The 20386-nt window shown below is 49.4% G+C and overlaps 1 protein-coding gene across 10 annotated transcripts in view; it reads left to right on the top strand.

Moving 5' to 3' along the window:
• Window positions 1-20386, top strand: part of FMNL2 (formin like 2) — a 96705-nt gene that overhangs the window by 44971 nt on the left and 31348 nt on the right. For all 10 annotated transcript variants that reach the window (XM_015869099.3, XM_015869098.3, XM_015869101.3 and 7 more), the window contains exons 2-8: window positions 220-303; window positions 5529-5609; window positions 8220-8296; window positions 9045-9128; window positions 10455-10607; window positions 17977-18085; window positions 19196-19272. In XM_015869099.3, coding sequence (XP_015724585.2) covers window positions 220-303; window positions 5529-5609; window positions 8220-8296; window positions 9045-9128; window positions 10455-10607; window positions 17977-18085; window positions 19196-19272 — 665 coding nt within the window. The remainder of the gene's footprint in view (window positions 1-219; window positions 304-5528; window positions 5610-8219; window positions 8297-9044; window positions 9129-10454; window positions 10608-17976; window positions 18086-19195; window positions 19273-20386) is intronic.

The following is a 20386-nucleotide window of genomic DNA, read 5'->3' on the forward strand; positions in this document are numbered from 1 at the left end:
GAGTGGAAGGCTCCCAGTGCATCCTGCAGCACGAGGGGCATTGCTGGCACTTCTGGGGCCAAAGGCAATGCTGAGAGGGGATGTTCCTGAGTAATACCATCAACAGGAATTCTCATAAAACAATGAGGGTGACTGCAGCCCTGCTGCCTCGGTTTGCTCACATCTGCTGCCTCCCAAACCCTAACCTGCTGCCTGATGCTCCTTTCTCTCTCTCTGCAGAACTCGATGAACTTGCCTCCTGACAAAGCCCGGCTGCTGCGGCAGTATGACAATGAGAAGAAGTGGGAGCTCATCTGCGACCAGGTGAGGTGGTTGGGGGGCTGATGGCACACACCTCACTAGGAGCACACTTGGGGTTTATCAGTGCAGGACCCTAAAAGGGCACCTTGTAGGAGATGAGCATTTGGGTGGTTTCTGACACTCCTTTCTTGGGCCTCGTGCTCCATTATTGGTAACAGACTCATGGAATCTGTGTGCAGTGGTTGGGTTCTCACCTTGTAAGTAAACTGTGTGATGTCAGTGAGTGATTTGATGCGCTTGGGCACATGGCTTTCCCCATCCTGAGCCACTGCCCCATATGGCTGTATCTGTCACCTTCAGTGAAAGACAAATGGCGATACAGCTTGAACTCCCCTTCACCTCCAGAGCCTGAGCAGCAGCCTGGGATTAAGCAGCACCATATGCTGAGGCATCCCCTCATGCACGGCTTTGTGGGGGCAGGCGTGGCAGCAGTGTGTAGCAATTAACAAGTTGGTCTGCTGTGACAAGTGGGCAGAAACTTCGTTCTTTAGAGAAAGTGAAGCATGTGAAAGGTGGGGTGTGCGTCTGTGAGCCAGCAGCAAGATCTGCCATGAACTTCAAAGTGATGCTAACGAAAGTGATTGATCCGGGTCTGAAAGAGTGGGATGCTTCCTTGGGATGGCAGTACAGGTACCGGGATGATGGTTCAGCAGAAGGCAGTCGTGCTGTGAGGTTAGGAGTGTCATAATAAATAGGTTTGTGGGACACTTCCTTAATATCCATTATAGTGCCAGAGCCTCCGATGAAATCCAGTTACCAGATCCACCTTTCCCTGTGTCCCACTGTCCCAGGGGTCGTGCTTAGGGCTGCAGATCTGCAATCTGCCACAGCTGCCCCATGTCCCTGCTGGGTGCTCGCCAGCCACTGAGGATTGGAGCAGCATGGAGCAGGTGTCTGTAACAACACCATAGCACGGCATATGGTGTGTGAAATATTTATATCTGTCCGTGTAATTATGGGACGTGGCTGCAAACACTTCTAGAAATAGATTCTGTATGGAATGTAAGCTGTTAGAGTGGAAGCAAACTTTGCTTGATGTTTTCTATAATAATAAATGTTGTATCTGCTCTAATGAGGTGGATGTGCTTTCTGGTGAGCCACTGCAGGGCTGGCTGTGGGGACTCAGCCAGGGTGGTGCTCTCTGCTCCTTTGTCCTTGTTTTGGTCCTTGTTTTGCCACACTTTGCTGCAGCTTCCCTATAATCACAGCTTGCTCCCTGCCTTTCTGGGTTGGTGAACAAGGAATACATCTAAGGAGGAGGAGAAGAATGAAACCAGGTCTGGAGGACATGATGTGAGCAGACGACTTCCAGGCAGGAAGAGGAGATAATATGCCCTGCTTGATGATCCAAGCCGCTCTCATGGAGTGTTTGGTGGCAATGCTGGCATTTTGGTCCGGCTGTGTGCACTGAACTGTTGGGGGGACGTGGATATTGAGAGGAGAGGTTGTGAGCATTTAGGAAGTTCTTCATTGCCCTCTAATGGCAAGCTGTGGCAGGGGTGGAGATGGTGTCCTGTCCCTTGGAGGTACTGGAGGTACATGGAGAGTAACTAATGAAGAGCACCGAGATGGAGGCAGTGTGATGGCACCCAAACTTCCTGCCCTGAGCTGCTGCTGGAGCTCTCTCCCTACAGTGCTGGGACTCCAGAGGAAGGAAGGGGCTGTTTGGCAGAGTGGTGGCAGGTGTGGGGTCATGGGGATGGTGGTGGCTTCTCCTGAGCTTTTAGTGCCCAAGGAGCAGTGCTGGTGGTGCCCAAGGGGACAGGGCTGAAGGCCAGGCTGTGCGTGAGCCCAGAAAATGTGCTGTGTCAAAGTTTTGCCATCAGAAACAAACAGTGCTCCAATCAGCCCATGGAAGAATGTCTGAAACCACAGAGGGACCCTGAGACTATCTTCATTGACACTGAGCTGAAAGGAGCTTTGGCTGTAGTTGTTAGATCATGTTCTTAGGAGAGAAATGTTTATTGCTGAGCCCTCCATCCTGCCAGAAGCTGCGTGGTGACTGAGTGCTTCACATCAGCTCACGCTGCCCAGATGTGCTTCTACAGGGCAAATGGTGCGCAGCTTTCCCAGCAGTGCCGAGTCAGACCCACTGAATGCTTACCTGGACTGTGTGAGCCCTGAGAGCGGGATGAGCCAGCAAGGGTAACGGTAATAACAGATGTCATTAACACAGAAAGCATCCTGAATGTTTTTGGAAGCAGAATATTTCTGGAAAAGCCACAATTTCCTGGTTTCAGAACAAATACATTTCCCAGATTGAGGTGAAGAAGGGATGTATTCAGTTCTTCTTAGGACTGCGTGGAAAGGGAAATGCAGGAATGTAGCAGTTCCTTCTCGTTGCTGAAGTGAAACCCCAGCCTCCCTTACCGTGTCCACCAGGTGAAATTTGCTTGGTGAAATTTGGGGAGGTGAGTTGGGGTTGGAAGCACTGTGTGTCTGTGGGGCAGACCCCTGGCCTCACACAGTGGGAGACTCACCGCCTGATACGTTTTCATTTTGAAAACACATTTGGCCCACGAGTAGTTCTGGGTTGCCAAAGGAGGAGAGGACAGGAAAAAGCAGTAGGTTTAGCTCTGTTATTTCCGGTACTTATTTCTGGTTAGGGGAGGATAGCAGTAGGGTTTGCCTCCTCGGGGAAGGAAGAGCTGAGGAAGCAGAGGAAAGGGACCCACATTTCCCTGCGTGGGACCTGGTGGTGGCTGCAGGCTTCCCCAAGACTGCAACCCAAATAATTCCGCTATGCGATAATGAGCGGTATTTATTTAGTGACCTTGTTGTAGAGATCATTACACAAGTACATAATTGTGGCTGGATTTAAGAAAACAAACAAACAGAAGTGTGTGCTATCTGCGTCACAGACTGCTGGGCTTGCTTGCTGAGTCTCTTCAAGTGGTTGGTGTTGAAGACTTCACTTATTAACCCTGTGGCTGGGAAAGCTCGTGCTGCTTAGCAGGTGATGCCCCATTCCTGAATAGGAGATATGACTCTGAAAGAGTAAAATAGCTTCTCTGGAGGATTATGTATAATGCAGCAGAGCCAATGGCATTAGGAGCTCCCCAAAAAGAGGATCAGTCCCATAGCTGTCCCCCTGCTGCCCACACCTCCCACACTGCTGCCTCCAGGGATGGCCCAGCCCTCCTGCTGCCCCAGGGCAGTGCTTGGGAACAGCCAGCACGCTGCTATCATGATGCTTCAATTGCTCAGGAGGACATCAGTGCTTGGGTTCCTGCCTCTGTTGTTTCTCCACAAGGAGCAGGGTTGCACACCCATCTGCAGCACTTCCTGTGATGCCACGCTGCTTCTTGCACTTGGCTCTCCCAGCAGCCTGGCAGCAGTTCCAATTAGCAGCAATTTAACTACAGTTGTGACATTTCCTCAGTGGTCGTATAGGCACAGGGACAGAAGAGTCTAATGAAGAGAGAGACACACGAGCACGTGAACTGAACACACGAGCTTCCTTGGCCCCCTGGCAATTCACCAGCCCGATAACGAGCTGGTGGCAGTGATTGCCGCCTCTCTCAGCTGTTAGATTGGGCCTCTTGAAACCAGTCCTGTGTGTGGCTGCTTGTTACATGAGGGCTTGTTCTCTGCTGTTATGGGCTGCGTGATCCAAATGTTCCCTATTCACTTCCATCATCACAAACTGTTAATTTCTCTAAGGTTTAAAGGGTGTGAAGGGGCTGACCCTGGGCACACAGCTCTGTGGTTCCTGAGCTGTTTTTGAGATAAAAAGGCAGTACCGAGTTCCAGGGCTTGCATCTTGGCTCATCCATCTGTGAAGGTGCATGGGAAGCATTCCTGTTATAATGCAGGGCAGAAATGTCTGCTTTCTATCTTTAGGAGCTGTGGCTTGGGGCTGCTGGACCCCAGGGTAGATTTGTGGGTTCATTTTTTCTCTCTGACGGTGATAAATAGCCTTTTTTACAGCAAGTAGCAGGATAATAACAGGAACAAGTTTGGTGTTCAGACAGTGTGTTCTGGTACTGGCAGCAGCATGCTCCTTGGTAGGAAATAGCATCCAGTTAGTGCAGGCAGAATTGCATCCTGCTCTCATATGTGGGGTTTCAAGTATCAGTTACAGAATGTGAAGCTGTAGCACCAGGAGGAAATTGTTATGAGGCCTTTCCTCAAGAGAAAGGGCAGAATAGTTTACAACTCTTCCAGGATGCAAATAGTATCAGAACGTTCGGTAATGCTCTTAGCAGGTCTGGATGCAGCGTTCTTGCAGACTAACTCATGTTTCACTGCAGCTCCATAGAGCTGGGGAGATGAGGGGAGAGCAGTGGGTAGTGTGCACCTTGCTGAAGTCCAGGCTTTGATGCCATCTCCCATAACATCCTTGTAGGTAGCTGTAGGAAGTTTGGGGTTGGTGAGTGGGCAGCGAGTTGGACTGAGAACAGGCTGGAGGAGTAACCACACACATCAGTATGGGTACTGGGCTGAGCTGCTGGAAAGGAGCTCTGCAGAGAAGGACCTGGGTGTCCTGGTGGACAACAGGGTGATGGTGAGCCAGTGGTGTGCCCTGGTGGCCAAGAAGGGCCCATGGTACCCTGGGGTGTGTTGCACAGAGCATGGCCAGCAGGGCAGGAGGGGCTTCTCCCCTCTGCTCTGCCCTGGGGGAGCACAGCTGGGCCACTGTGCACCATGTGGGGCTCCCCAGTCTGCGGCAGACTGGGAACTGCTGGGACAGCCCCATGGAGGGCTGCAGAGCTGATGGGGGATGGAGCATCTCCTGATGGGGACAGGCTGGGAGCCCTGCGGAAAGAGGGCTGAGGGGGTATGAGTGGTGTTGATCCGCACCTGAAGTGCGGGGGGATGTGGTTGGGCTCTGTTCTGAAGTGCCTTTCAATCCAGCATGGGCAAGTACTTGCTCCTGCAGCACTTCTCTTGCCCTCCATTATTCCTGCTGAACAGAGGCTCTGCAGTCCCAGGTGTATTTGTTTGTGTCTGTAACTGGAATTCAAAACTGTGATTGAATATGTAAGCCATATTTTTATGCATCCAATATAAATACCAAATTTCAGAAAATCAAGATACATGTAAATATGGTTTATTTGCATGCATATGGTATATGTGTAGATTATAGATGAATATAGGGTATGTACGTATATATTTACAGCGTGTTCTGTTTGAATATGTATGTGTATGCATGCACTTCATACATATCCTAAGTAAATACAGAAAATGTTATTGATGGTTGATGTTTCTTCTTACATCCTTTCCAGGAAAGGTTCCAAGTGAAGAATCCCCCGCACACGTACATCCAGAAGCTGAAGGGCTATCTGGACCCAGCTGTCACCAGGAAGGTGAGGAGCATCCTGTTTCCTCCTGGCTGTCCTTTGTTCCTGCAGGAGGAGCTCCTGGGGTCCTGACTCCTTCCTGCCTTTGTGTGCAGGGCCCCATGGAGCTCTCAGAAAAGTCCTGGAGATGTAACAAAATGCAGAGAGAGAGGAAGGTTGGAAAGGCACTGCGGCTTTTGTGGCTTAGAAAGCAGAACAGATGTTGCAAAGAAAAGGGCCATCTGACACATGAAACAAATTGTTTTAATATCTTTAGCTCCAATAAACAGTCTGACAAATTGTCACTGAGCTGTGCTCCAGGTCTGGCTTCCCATGAGGGCAGTGCTGGTGGCAGATAAATTCCATGTCGATGCACCTCTCTCACCCTGTGGAAGGGATGATGTTGCAGCTCTATGTCTTGTTCTCTGGGTATGCACATGAAATGACTGCACGCAGTCACCTGCTGCTGGCAGAGCCATAGGAGAGCCCCATCTGTATCTCTGTGTAATACATCTCCAGAGCTGGCTGCTTCTGACACTTCTGCACCACTCCTGTTGGCTTACTAATAGCCTCTAGGATTTCAGAAGTGCATAAATTCACGTCCTGTTTAGAGGACCATCACCAAACCTTTGCTATTCACTCGCATTGGACGTCAGCTCATATCCTGTGTTGATCGTTATAGCAGCCTAAAGAGAAGGCAGCAGGGCAAGCAGTTCCTGCCGTCGGCTGGCTCTCAGTGCTGCCCTGACAATTGCTGCTTTGTGTTGCCGTGCAATTAGCTGAGCTGGGAGCCCTGTGGTAAGATGTGCATCCTGGCACATTGCTGGGGCCAGGGCTGGCTGGAAAGGCAGCAGTGCACCCTGCTCTGCAGGCACAGGAGGTGGGCACCCTGCCCTGCTGCCCGCACCCTCCTTGCTCTTGTCCTGGGGGCTGCACTGATGCCTTCTGACAGCGCTTCTCTTGTTGGAGGCTGCCACAAGGAGCAGGAAACCATTTAGGAGGAAACCTTGAAATGTGCCTGCAGCTGGTTATGTGGGTTTTGTTTTGTTTTGTTTTGTTTTTTAATCTGAACAGGGGTCTTTGTGTTTTTCTCCTGCAGGGTTTTTGAAATTCATTTAGTGTTTGGCTTTGCTCTGTGGTGAGCACACATTGAAGTCTTTCTTATCCTAATGCTGCTCTAAGAGTCCCATGACAAATGACAAAACTGAAGGAGCCTAAAAATAACTGCATTGAGTTCCTCCCTTTTGTTGTGTTATTCTGTACCAACAGCAGCCTTTCCTCAGCCGGGGCCTCCAGTCGGAAAGGTTTCCAAGAGGACCTCTGGGCAGATGCTCGCTGCTGTGGGGAGGGCTCAGGTTACCCCATTATTGCTGTCACTGGGGCTGGGGCAGCGATTTCGCTTTTAAGAGGAAGTTTTTCATGCAGAGGGTGGTGACGCACTGTTCACAGGTTGCCCAAGGAGGCTGTGGATGCCCCATCCCTGCAGGCATTCAAGGCCAGGCTGGATGTGGCTCTGGGCAGCCTGGGCTGCTGGTTGGTGACCCTGCACACAGCAGGGGGTTGGAGCTGGGTGAGCACTGTGGGCCTTTGCAACCCAGGTCATTCTGTGATTCTGTAACTCCCAGCACTGCCATGAGAAAGTCTGTCCTGGTACTGCTGTTATCTGTGTGCTTGGGGCTGTCATTGAGACCCTAATGACTTCCCAGGGTAGCAGTGTCTTTCTGTCTCATTTGAGGAGGGACATAGAAAACCTGAAGGGTGGAGTGTGTTCACCAAGACCTCACAGTGAGACTCATTTTGTGCTGCCCATGGTTTTCTGAGCCCAATAAGCCACTGGTGCTAACTGGGCTGTGCCAAAGCCCTCGTGAAAAGGGCTGCTGGTAACCTTCCAAAGGCCATCAAGGCAAGGTGGGTCCTGGGCTTTCATCATTCCCCCCTCAATCCATCCACTCCTGAAGATGGTTCAGGGCATGGTCCTTGGAGCGTCACTGTGTCTTGACAGTTCACAACCCTTCAAGCCAGCATGTCACATCTGCGTGGGCTCTAATGGTGGCCAAGTTGGTTTGTAAATGCTGCAGTTCCAAGGTGACACTCATCATCCACATCATTCATGGCCACCATTTGAAGACCTCTTTCCAGCTTCTGGTTTTGCAGATGCTATTTTGGGTGCCCAAGTTATTACAGTGTGTGGATGGGAGCATGCATGTGTTTCATTATAGACTTGCACCTTCAAGTTTAGTCATTATACAGAACCTGCAGCATTTTTTTGGTGTGGGGATAGAGTTGCAAAAACAAGATTAAAGCACAGGGCTGAGGGTGAAGTCCAGGCGCTGTCGTTCTCGGTGGACAGTTTGATACTGAAACAAAGCCTGTACTGTAAAGAAATGTGTGTTTATCTCCAGGGTTTTCCTTTTCTTAATCCTGGAAACTCAAAAATGTGCATGGGACCAGCATTTATTTTCCTGCATTTGTTTTTGTTGACTGCCTGGCTATTGCTGTCGCATTCCTGAGGATCTGGAGGGCTCTCAATTTACCCCAATGTTTTATTTGTTCAATCTGTGCCGTAAGAGATGCTGATATTTTTAATAGCGTCGTGGGAGTCCTAAGAGCTATTTTTGCCTCCTCACTCCGTTGCAGAAATTCAGGAGACGAGTCCAGGAGTCTACACAAGTACTCCGAGAACTGGAAATTTCTTTGCGAACAAACCACATTGGGTAAGAATTTTCGATGCCCTCTGTTTTCATTGGGTTCACATCTGCTTGTGGATGTCCTTCACCTTGCATGCTAAGCAGTGATAGCACCAGTTGGTTATTGGAGTCTGAAGGGTCCTGGGAAGGGCTGGCTGGGCAGCCCTGATCTATTTGTGGTGGGGTTAATGCACATCTCCATTAGGCCAGGAAAAGACTCCAACCAACTTCTGCTCTCCATTGGTAACATAGGGCAGGAGTGAGAATATTGGCTCTAGAGTAGCAACAGTATTGCAGCTATGAAAGTATGTATATTAAAACACGCTGGCTTATGGCTTTAACACAATACGGTTTGTGAAGCCTGACCATAAGTAGTGTTGCCAGTATTTTGCTTTCACAAAGCAGAAATTTCTTCTCAAATAGCAAAAGAAACACAGGGACTCGAGGCTTTATTGAAGAGGTCACATTCTGCTGGCTGGTTCCATCTGTCTGCTCAGGGTCCCAGCACCAGAAGCCTCAGTGTGCCGGCTGTATGATTTATTTGGTTTTTGTGCTGTGATCCCAGTGTGTGCGCAGCCACCTTACACCCATTTTACAGGGTGCTGCCCTCATTGCTAGGAACAAGATTAGCGTTAAGATCTAGCTTAGTTAGCTGCTATTGCTCCTTCCTGGGTGTCTTTCCTGTGGCGGATTTGTCTCCAGTTTCTCTGGAAAGAATTGCAGTAGTTGCACAAGCCCAGTGCAATGCTCTGATGTCTCCTGATTTTTCCAACAGGTGGGTCAGGGAGTTCTTGAATGAAGAAAACAAAGGCCTGGACGTACTGGTGGAGTACTTGTCGTTTGCACAGTATGCAGTCACGTAAGTAAGGCTTGCCTCTGCTGGGGCTTTGAGGTCCCTTCTAAACAAAGCTATCCCATGGTTCTGTGATCTTTAAGATCCTTTCCAACCCAACCATTCTGTGCTTCTTTAAGGACCCTTTCAACACAAGCCATTCCATGGTTTTATGATTATATTTAAGGTTATACCAACACGGATTTTAGCTTTGGAGCCTCAGACTGTCTTAGGGTATAATGCAAAACCAATTCAGGCACTGCTTGCCCTGTTCCAAGCCACATCCCCACCCTGACCGCTTCCAATTTGCCATTCTGTCTCATGGCCAGCTTGGAGTTGGATTTAATCATTTAGGCAATAAATCATTAAACATACTCTGCTAAAACAAATAAGGAGAAAATCCGTTTCCATTAGTCATTAGATCACACAGTTTGAAATGGATGCTCAGGTGAGGAGCTGGTTTTGCATGTCCACACGTTTTCCTTTCCATACATTGGAGCAATCTATTTTTATACAAAATAGTATGAAAACAAGCAATGAGTTAAAGATACCATTGTAGTGTTGGGAACTTGAGCAGAGCTGATGGTTTGTTTATAAAGTGATGCCATCAGATGTACATTTGCCATCACACAGAAATGAGATTCTTGGTGGAGTTGCAGTCAAATTAATGAAGGAAAATTATATGTTTAAGAAGTCACTAATGCTGGAAAATACTGCACAGCAAAAAGATGGGTTTTGTAAAGACTTTGTTCCTAAAATTACACGAATGCGTGCATGTTATCCTGCTGGGTTTTTTCCCTCTCTGACGTGGTAAACATGAGTAATAACCTCAAGAGCTGTAAGGGGAACAAGCAGTTTTTCCTTGCAATAGCAGTATGGTGGGCACAGGGTCAGAAATCAAGGAGAATGTGTAATGATGATGCTAATATATCAACTTGAGGCTGGTGGGGGCCAGTGGGCCGGTGTGAGCTCTTTGTAAGGGAGGAATCTGTACTTTTACGTGTCCATTTATTAGAATAAAATGGAGACAGCTTTGAGTGTTCTTCCTCTTTCCTTCAAGGCAAGGCTGTTCATCTGCAAAGTTTATTTTACACTGAAGTACAATAACGCGTGTCTGTTTGATCCTTCTGAGCTGTGGTTAGCTTCCCCCTTTTGGCAGGGACAGAATTTGCTGCAGTGTGGATTTGAAGCTCGCTCTGAACTGCAGCTGAGGGGAAATTAGTCTGCATCGCTTTCTTCCTTTCTTTTCATAATCTTTTGGGACCTACAAAATCTGCAGATGTTTAACAGGAAGGAAAAGGCTATGTGCATCTTTGCTGTCTAACCCAGCCCCAACATCTCTATTTCCTTTAGGTTTGACTTTGAAGGCTTGGAGAACAACGTGGAAAACTCAATGGACAAGTCCAAGCCTTGGAGCCGGTCGATCGAGGACCTGCACAGGGGCAGCAATTTGCCCTCACCAGTTGGCAACAGCGCCTCGCGCTCAGGCAGGCACTCCACGCTGCGGTAAGGCACTGAGGCCATGCAGGTGGCCTGCAGGCAGTGAGTGCCCTGTGCCCGTGGGGCTTTCCAGTTAGGCTGGCTTTCATCTTCCCTCTTTGCACAGTGCAGGCTTGGCACATGTAGGAAATGTGTCATTGCAGTGATGGTTTTGAGGTGGAAAGAAGTGCTAAGCTCATAGTGCAGGGCAGCACTGCGGCAGTTGAGGAAGTTAGATGAGTAGTGCTGCCTCTATTTCCAGTGGCTGAGTGGTTTAAGAATGCACGGTACGTTTCCGTCAGGTACGATGTGCCTTGCCCAGAGGAAGCACTTACTGCTCTCCAAACACTGTGTCAGCATTTCCATGGGCCCAGCCAGGCCGAAGCTCTGACCTGGTGCCTCATTCAGTAAGAGCTCATCCAAAAGTGTATCCATTCCATTCTGCACTGAACAAGGTTTATTTGTTAAGGCCATTTCTTTCCTTCAGACCTGGTAACTCAAGTCACCACCTCAGGCCTTACTTTGAAGTCTCCCTTTCTGAATACTTGTTATTTTTCTTCAGTTTGTGGAAAAGGCAAGATCGCTTCCCTGGAGCGAATGGCAGTCAGCTGTGTTACAGAACTTCATGTTCTTACAATCCTTCACTCCTACAAACCAGACTAACTAGCGTTTATAGCAGCACAGTTCATTAGGGGCACAGCTCAGAGTGCTGGATGGGGCTGTTTTTATACATGTTCTGCCTCTTCTGGCTTTTGTAGAGCTTTGTTCCGTGGTGCTGTGAGCACAAAGGAGTCCTGCGGAGATGGAAGCAGTGAGCAGATTTTTGCTGCCTTCCAGCCCAAGTTCAGCTTTGGTTTGTCAGTGCTAACATGGGCTGTGTGGCTTGTGTTCAGGACTGCCACCCATAGCTGAATGGTGGTGGATGTGGTATCTGGAAGGCATCGAAAGCATCAGGGAGAAAGTAGAGAGGAGGAGGCCAGGCACACAGTGCTGGCAAAAAGATGTGGGCTGTGGAGTGCAGCAGAATCAGTTGAGTTGTTTTTATTTAGTGCTGCAGAGGTGATTTCTGTGTTGTTGTTGTGCTTTGATTTTGATGTACTTCACAGGAGGTAGGGCCTTATGTTTGCAGGAGGAGGCCTGATGCTGCTCTGTCTTTGGGAGGTACATCAGTGGTTCGTTGTGCCAGCAGTGCATGTCAGCTCTACATTACCTGTCTCTTACACTTTTTCTCTTCATTTCCTTCCACCTATTTTTCTTTTTTCACATCCCCCTCCTACCTTTTTTATTTTCCATTTCCACATCCCCTCCCTCTTCCAAACCTCCCTTCCTGACTTTCCCTTCTGCATCCCTGACCCTCCTGCCTTCACATGCCATCAGCATGGTCTCTCGAACCGAGCAGCTTCAACTCAAACACCACCAGGGCTGCTTTTCTTCCGGCTGCCTCTGGAGTGGCTTCACTTGGCGCTCTGCTGATGGGGCCTCGAGCCAGAAAACCTTGTAAGTGCCAGGGTGAGGTGACACCGCATGGGGCTGCCCTGTGTGTGGGGCCCTGCACTGCTCCCATGCCATATAATCCCATAATCACACTGCGTGGGGAGCAGCCCTGAGTGCTGGGGAGCCTCAGCCTACCCGCTGTGTGCTTATCGCATTATAGCTTCCCACTGTAGTCTGCTTCCATAGAATGAGCTTAGCTAGAAGGAAATAAAGCATATTTTACTTAGAAACAAGATATTAGTTTGCTTGTTGTATTGCAGAAAGCTTTATCCCTGAGACACCTGACCTTAATCGTTGTGTGCCTTTGTTAATGTTTTAAATAGAAGTGCTGCTGGAGCGTTGGCTCACTCTTAGATGTGGGCAGGGGCTGCTGGGTTCGGGGGTGACCTGGGCTGGGGCCCCAGCAGTGCCTGGCACCGTGTGACTCTCTGGCAGAAGCTGTGTGTGTTGTTTTGCATCATGAAGGCCTGTGTTCTGCAGGGGTGGGTCTTCTGTGGATGGGGACTGTGTGCGATAGGAGAAGTAATGGCACGGAATGTATTTGAGAGTTATTTTTTAGTAATTTTTGGATGAATTTATAAATACTGTGCACCACACACGCATACCAAATAGTGCTGACATTTGGTTTGAACAGACACATTTTGTGCTGCCTTTAGCACGTGGTTCTCTCATGTTGGTGCCTGTTTGCAGTGTCGCAGTGCTGCTCTCTGTCTGCCCTCAGCTGCAGTCACTGCAGCCCTTAGGATGTGTGCACACAGAGGTATGGTAGCAGGAGATGAGCACAGAATCACTCTTGGAGTGCTGGGCAGGGCTGCACCCTTTAATGCTTGCAAGTGGCGCAGCTCTGTTGTAGCAGTTGGTTTCCTTGCAAGTAGCTGAGCCATGGTATCCCCCATGTGCGGTACATGGGCAAGATGTGGGGTGCCCTGTGCAAGGTGCCTGCTGCCAAGAGCAGGGTGCCCTGTGCCAGGTGTCCTGCTGCAGAGGGCCAGGTGCCCACATGGCAACTGAGATATTTTTTTTTGCCGGAAGAGGCACAGGGATTTGGGAGGCAAACACCAAAACGAGGGCAGAAGGATAAAAACGGGGATGAATCGTAGGGGATTTTGTTGCTGCTTTTTGGGAGGGAAAAGAGCAGTACTTTGATATGAGATTCAGACTTTCCTTTTGGCTAAATATTCATACAGACTTAGCCATGTCCCAGCCCATTAGAAATTCCCTTTCTTCTGAGTCAGATATTTCAGTTTCTATGTGGATTCAATTCAGAAACTTAATTTTTTCTTAATCCAAAAATAGCCTTTGAGCGCATTGAAAAATTGGACTCCCCTTTGGCACTGCTTCTTATGCTGCATGTTTGCAATTGGATGCTGCCATTAACGCTGTGCAGCTGCATCTCTGTGTCAGGCTCTGTGCTCTGCTGCTGGCCCTGTGCTGGTGCTGCGGCTGGGGAGGGAGGGGGAGACCAAAGCAAACTGTCTCTATTGCTTTTCTGGCTTTTTGGAAGCAGCAAAGTTCTCTGCAGCTTTCCGGGTGGATGACTTTGCCAGATTCCGTCAGATAAGACAAAAACTGGAGGCCCAGGATCATTCATTCTCTTCACATTTGTGGCTCAAAACCTTGTTGCCTTGGTTTGGAATGACAGAAGGGAAAGGTTTGGGCACTGCGGCCACCTTCTCTGCATCACCCAGCATCTTTGTGCCCTGATAGCAGCACAGTGCTTGGGGGGGCTCCCGGAGGCCCTGTGCACCCTGCACAAGGAGCAAGCTCAGGATCCCCATACCCAGCGGATCCCTCTGCAAGAGGAGGAATCCCAAATGTGCAGCAAATAGCAGTGTGTCCCACTTTCAGAGCCCCTGTCTGCTGTCAGAACAGCATTCCTATTGCAAACACCTCCAAATTCCCAATGGAACCAGGAGTCCCAGTGCACGCAGGTCCACTCTTCTGGGCAGGGTGGCAGGGGAGCATGGTTGCGGTGCTGGCAGAGAGCTGCTGGAGCTTTTGTTTGCTATGAGTGCTTTACAGTGCAGCTCTGTGCCGTGGGTTGGGTGCACATCCTCGCCCCCTGCATGGAGATCCCCTCGGAGCTGCTGGCAGTGGCAGCAGCTTGGTTTGAGCTGTATGCACACTTACCATGCTGGGAAGGGCTATACTTGGAGCATCCCATTTGTGTAGGTGTTTTAATGAGCTGTCCACGTGAGCTGTTCTGCACTCTCACATGTTGCATTTCAGTACAACTGATGAACTAGTTCTTCCAGAGCAGCTCTGGGTGAGGAGGAGGAGCTGGCACTGCATTGCAGCCTGCCTCCAGCCTCTCCTGGCAGTGCTGCTCCCACATAGCTGCGGTGTCCCTCTGGGGAGCGCTGGGTGCTGGCACAGCCTGGCCCTGTCCCACCACTGGGCACTGTGAGGTGTGACACAGCCACACGTGGTTGGGTTTCTGCTGCTGCTGTTTTCAGAAGTAGGGTTTTATAGTTCTCCCTTAAAGGGGGAGCGGAGAAAACAAAAGCGGAGCCATCTGAATTGAATTAGCAGAGTAAACACGCTCTTGGTGACGCATCTCTGACCTGCAGCAGGCAGGAAATCAGAAGCAGCAGCTCAGCCAGATGCTTGATGTTTGCTAGCAAGAAATAGAATAAAGGCAGGAGCAGATTGTCCATGCTGTGTGAAGGGAGGTGGTGGGGACTACTGCTGGCCTGCACTGCACAGGGAGGGGACAGGCTCAGGGTGTTGCAGTCAGCATCAGAAAGCATCATACTCCCTGATCCCATCATTGGAGAAGAGTTTCTGTACAGAAAAAGCCCGTCACTTCTTGACACTCATGCTTGTGAGAAGAAATTTGCATCTCTTCAAGGATACCTGTCTAAATGTTGGGCAGAATCCTGTCTGTGCTGGGGATGTTTTCCCTGCGCCGCAGCTCTCAGTTGCAGGTTGCATGTGGGTTTCTCAGCCCGGCCACACAGTGGTATGGATGGGCACAGGGGGTGCTGCCTGTTCCCCGGCCCCAGAGCAGGAGGGCGGCTTTGGTGGGCACTGGGCTGGGAATGCCAAGCTCCAGCTTTGTGCTTGGTTCTCTCGGCTGGGGGAGCCCAGCTCCCACTTGGTACATGTGTGAAGGCGCTCTGAAATGGGGGGAGATGGAGCAGCAGACACAGAGGAGGATCGTTCCTTCTTGATACAGATCTCATTGCTCTGCTTATTAAAATTTAAAAGAAAGTAATGTATGCAGCCTTGAGCAGTTCCAACCTGAGATAAGCCGTTACAGCGAAGAGCTCTGTACGACTGGAAAAAGCTTTCCATCTTTTTATTGAGGCACTTCTCATATTTAGTGAGCTGCCTGTGGAAGTGATGTGTTGTGCTCACATGTTGTGCAGCTGTGTGTTGTTGACACCCAACAGATACAGACAGGTCAGGAGACTGTCGCCTGGACAGTATTCCCCAAGTACAGGTGTAGGTAAACCTTCCTTAGCTCTGCTCCTCACAGTGTGGGTTAAAGGGAAAATGCCATCCATCTCGAGAGAGTTACCCTGGAGGATCTGCAGGTCCCTTCCAACCATTGTGATTCTGTGATGTGGTGAATTGATACTTGAGGTCTTTCTGTGTCAGTTCTGAGAATGCATTGTGGTTCTGGGGATGGCTGCAGGGAAGGGCCCATTGCAGCACCCTGTGCTCCTGCAGCGTGCAGCTGGGGCTCCTTGGCCATCCCTGATCCCACAGGGAGCAGCAGCACAAAGCATCCAAGAACCCCAATGATTGGGATGACATTGAGGGATGTGGGCAGTGGGCATGGGGGGGTGAGTGGGGGTTGAGCACGGGGATCCAAAAGGGCTTCTCCAACCTTAATGATTCTATTATGGGACACGTTGAGGGCAGCTTGGAGTGAGGCTGCTGGCCCCATAGAGCCTTCCCTGACACAGGAGGGAGCGAGCAGCAGGGTAAAGCCAGCACCTGTGGGGTTTTGTTCACCAAATCCCAAGGTACCCACATCTTCCCTGCATTAATCCCCTGTTCCCAGCTCACTGCCTCCCCAGTGTCTGTGCTGCGCTCCTTGGGATTTGCTGGCAGTGTGCTGAGCTCTCGCTGGGGCTCAGACAAAACTGGGTCAGATTTCCCGCAAACCCAAATCGTTCTGGAGTGCCCTGAGCTGATTTATGCATTCATATCTATGGGAAAGAAGAAAAGCTGCTTGACTGAATTATGCTTTGAATTTTGGGGTTTCTTTCATGTCAGCACTGCTGGGGAATGAAGGCAACGTGCGGGCACAGCTCTGTGCAGGCCAGGCTAGTTCTGTGCCATGCTGGAGCTCCCTGTGTTTCCCCTCTCCTGCCCTGTTACTGCTTGTCCCTGTATGTACTTAACCTTGGCTATTATTAATTATAATATCATTAATTGTTGATTTTATAGCTACACTTCTAAGCAAAATGAATAGCATGAATGAAGCAAGTAAGTACACAGCAGCATTGGAATTAGTGGGGTTGCTTCCCTCCTGGTACATTCTTCCATCTCAGGCAGTTCAGATTTAATTCTCCCAGCCTAAGGATGATTATCTGTCAGCCCATCCTATGTTCATTGCTCCCAATGGCTTTTCCCTCTGTGAACCAGCCCAAGTGCTTTGGCAGCGCTCTGTGGAGCCGTACAATGAGCAGGTTTGCTTTCATCCCATCACCTGGGAATGGCATCTGATGCCACTTGGTTCCCACAGTGCAAGTCATAAGGACAGCAGGGGCACAGCTGCCCAGGGAGTGGGGGTCACCATCCCTGGGCTGTCCCAGGGCTGTGGGGATGTGGCACTGAGGGACGTGGGCAGTGGGCATGGGCGGGGAGTTGGGTTTGACCATGGGGATCCTAGAGTGCTTTTCCAACCTGAATAGTTCTAAGACTGCCACGGATGTTGCCCAGGCTGCAGAATGGCACTGGTGGGGTGAAGCTGCAGTTGTCAGAAGTAGCCTTGGCTTTACCAGTATTTACTATACCAGTTGAGTTTCATCTGCAAATTTCTTTTGCAGAACAAGTGCCAGGATTTGCAGAGCTCTCAGCTGCACATGTGTCACGCTGCTTTCCTTTCTGTCTGCCTTTCAGCAGAATTTTATGCTTGCTTCCTTGGCTTTCAGTTTGGAGTGTGACAGTTTGCAGTGTGTTGGTGCCTTCCCCTCTGCTGGGCTGCAGCTGGGGACATGCAGGACCAGCCGCAGGCTCTGTCACTTTGTTCTCACCTCTCTCTTACATAGGAGTAACTTAGGATTAAAAAATTGCTGCTTATTAAACACTGTACATGGCCATAAGAATCTACACGTATTTCATATGGCAGCCTGTCTCCTTGTCTCCAATTTCCTGTGCTCAGCTCACAAAGTATGGTTTTCCTTAAAGAAAATAAGCAGCAACTTGGGAAGAGCTGAAATGTGGGTTTCATTTACGATGCTGTAGAAGCAGCGGATTGAAAGATTTCCCTTTGTGTTTATTCTGTGCACTTATTGAATTGAACTCAAGGTTGATTTACCAGCTAGGGGTTACAATTAGGATAATTAATGCCTCTGTTTGGGGACAGTTCCTAAGGGCTGGGTTTCCTCAGTTTGGTGAGCTTTCAGGAAGCTCAGCTGCAGAACAGAATAGAGGCACGATTCTTCAACAAAATGCACCAGAAATTAATACATTTGCTGCTGCCTACAAACGTGCAGTTTCATTAAAGTCCGTGCAGTTGCTGGTATGGGTCAATGCACACCAGCAGGGCACAGCTGGAAGCACAGAGCCCATCTCTGTCGGGGTGCTCTGCCCTTCCCTGACGTCTGCTGTGTGGAGGTTCCACAGAACTGAGAAATGTGTGCATTTAGCCCAGTGGAGAAATATTGCTTCCTTCCTCCCGCCTAAGAATAGCCCTGTGACTGATGGAGGCTGTTTCTGTTTGCAGGTACAATACTTTACCGAGCCGAAGAACTCTAAAGAACTCCAGACTAGTGAGTAAGAAGGACGATGTCCACGTCTGCATCATGTGTTTACGTGCCATCATGAACTACCAGGTACTGCCCTTCTCATTCTTCTGGCCCGCAGCGCCGTTATTGTTGGGGGGAAAGGTTAGCTGCACACGGGACAGGTGAAACTGATGTGAAGGATGGAATTCTTATTGTCAGACAGTGTAGCTGGGAGCTGCCTGGCACAGTCCTTGTGCACCCGCACGGTTGGCACGCGTGAGGACACAGATAAGAGCACACGCATGTTCCTGTTTGCAGTGCTGGGCTGTGTTGGGACTAACTCATTGGACATGCACTTATGTGATGACTGCTGTCACAATTTAGCATTAACCTGGTGGAAAGAGGAGGATTTTTGAAGTGTTCTTTGTTAGACATTGGTGGAAAAGAGAAGTTTTCACTTTGCTGTATGTTGATTGCGAGGCTGTTGTGGTAACTGCAAGTCAAAGAATAAACTGCACCAAACTAATCTTGTTTCCATGAGTTTCTTCTCTACTTGGAGGTGTGCTGTGGTCACATGGCGTGCCCAGGTCACTTCTGAGATGCCAGATTTTTTGCTAAACCAGTAACAACTAACAGTTATGTGCTTCAAGGAAAGCCTGGCATGAGTCGTGTGGTCTTACAGGGGGCTTCTGGCACTGCAGGAGCTCTGACAGAGCTCCCTACCTCTGATGGGAAGGTGACAAACAACAGTGCAGTTATGGTAATAACCCATGCTGTGTTTTCCAAAGCAGTTCCTTTCTTTGGTTTTGGAAGCAGACCCAGCAGGACTCAGGCAGTAGCTGCATGCAGCAGTTGCTCCGTGGCAGCATGCGTGTTGTAGAAGTGATTTTAGCCACTGAGCTGCACAGTCAGTGTTAGAGAGGAAATGGCACACTTGGCTGTCGGTGTTAACAGTGTTGGGGAAGGAGGAGCAGAGGGGCTGGCAGTGGGGTGGGATCAGCCCTGGGACCCCTTTGGGTGGCCAGTATGGCCAGGCTGAGTGCTTTGGGCATGGCAGTGACAGGAGAGCAGATGGGCATGGTGTGAGATGGGAATGTGCTGAGTGTGTCTTGGTGATCTCAACAGCCGGGTCCGGTCAGACACGCATAATTTGTTGGGATTTAAAATGAATTATTTTAGTTTTGGAGCAGAAACATTATTTTCCTCTTCTCTTTTCAGTATGGATTCAATATGGTCATGTCGCACCCGCATGCCGTTAACGAAATTGCACTAAGCCTGAACAACAAGAATCCCAGGTAGGCTGTGCTTGCTGTTAGAGCGTTTAAGAAATAGATAAGTGAAGAGTAGAGGGATTTTCATGGATTTGTGTACAAAGCTGTAGCGAAAATCAACCTTTGCTCTGACTCAGATTCAGTTTGTGTTACAGTGCAGTTAGATGGGGGATTGCCATTTGGTTCCATTGGTCTCAGAAGCTGCTGACTCTGCAGCTCTGCCTTTGCTGCTCAATTCAACTGCTGCTGCAGTGCAGACCCTGCTGATCAAGAGCAGCTTTGCATGGGATTTTCCTAAAGAAACTGAGTTTTCTGCAGGTGATTTTGTTGAAGCCATCTTCAGGTTTGAGTTCCTCTAAGAGCACATTCTATACTTGTTCTGCCTCTGTACAGTGCCCGACTAAGTGTCAGGAATTTCTTTAACCACAGCAGCAGTCCTGTAAATCACACTGTGGAACTGATTGCTGCAAGGTTATGTCCCCTCTCCCCCCTGCACACATTTGTGAGCTGGTACCTACATCCAGCTGGACAGGAGCTGCAGGCATCCCACATACCTGACGATACCAGAGCTGAGTACTGGTGTTTGACGGGGAAGGGAAAAGCAGGAATGATACAAAACTAAACTGTACCGGATAGGAAGAGCTTCCTTGCCTAGGCTGCCTTCTTGCCATGCAATGTACTGCTTGAAACCTTGGCCTGATGGAAGTGGGTCCTTCCTTCCTCTTTACTGTTTAGGCTTAAGTCAGCTAGCATGAATGGGAAAGATACAGGAAGTTTGTTGTGATCATTTGTGGTGCCCTGTGCCTGGAAATCGGGTGATTAAGAGATAAATGATGCCAACACAGCAGTGTCCTGTCCCATCCCTGCCCCATCGCAGATGCAGCAGGAGAGTGGGTGCTGCACCTGATGCTGAGACCTGGGCATCCTCCTGGCGTCTGTGTAGCTCACAGCCCTTCAGAGGATGTTGCCAGTGGACCACAGGGAGAGCTCCTCGAGCCTGTCTGAAAGAGCTTGGGTTTTCTTCTTGTGGCAGGACAAAAAAATGGATGAGTAAGAGTTGAAAATGATCCGTGTAAAATTTCCTGGGGAAGTGAACATTTTATCTGGTTTCCAAAGATAACCTTGACACTTTGAAAGC

The sequence above is a fragment of the Coturnix japonica genome, chromosome 7 (assembly GCF_054131305.1).
Source record: "Coturnix japonica strain WE chromosome 7, WE-NBRP24, whole genome shotgun sequence".
Lineage (NCBI taxonomy): Eukaryota > Metazoa > Chordata > Aves > Galliformes > Phasianidae > Coturnix > Coturnix japonica.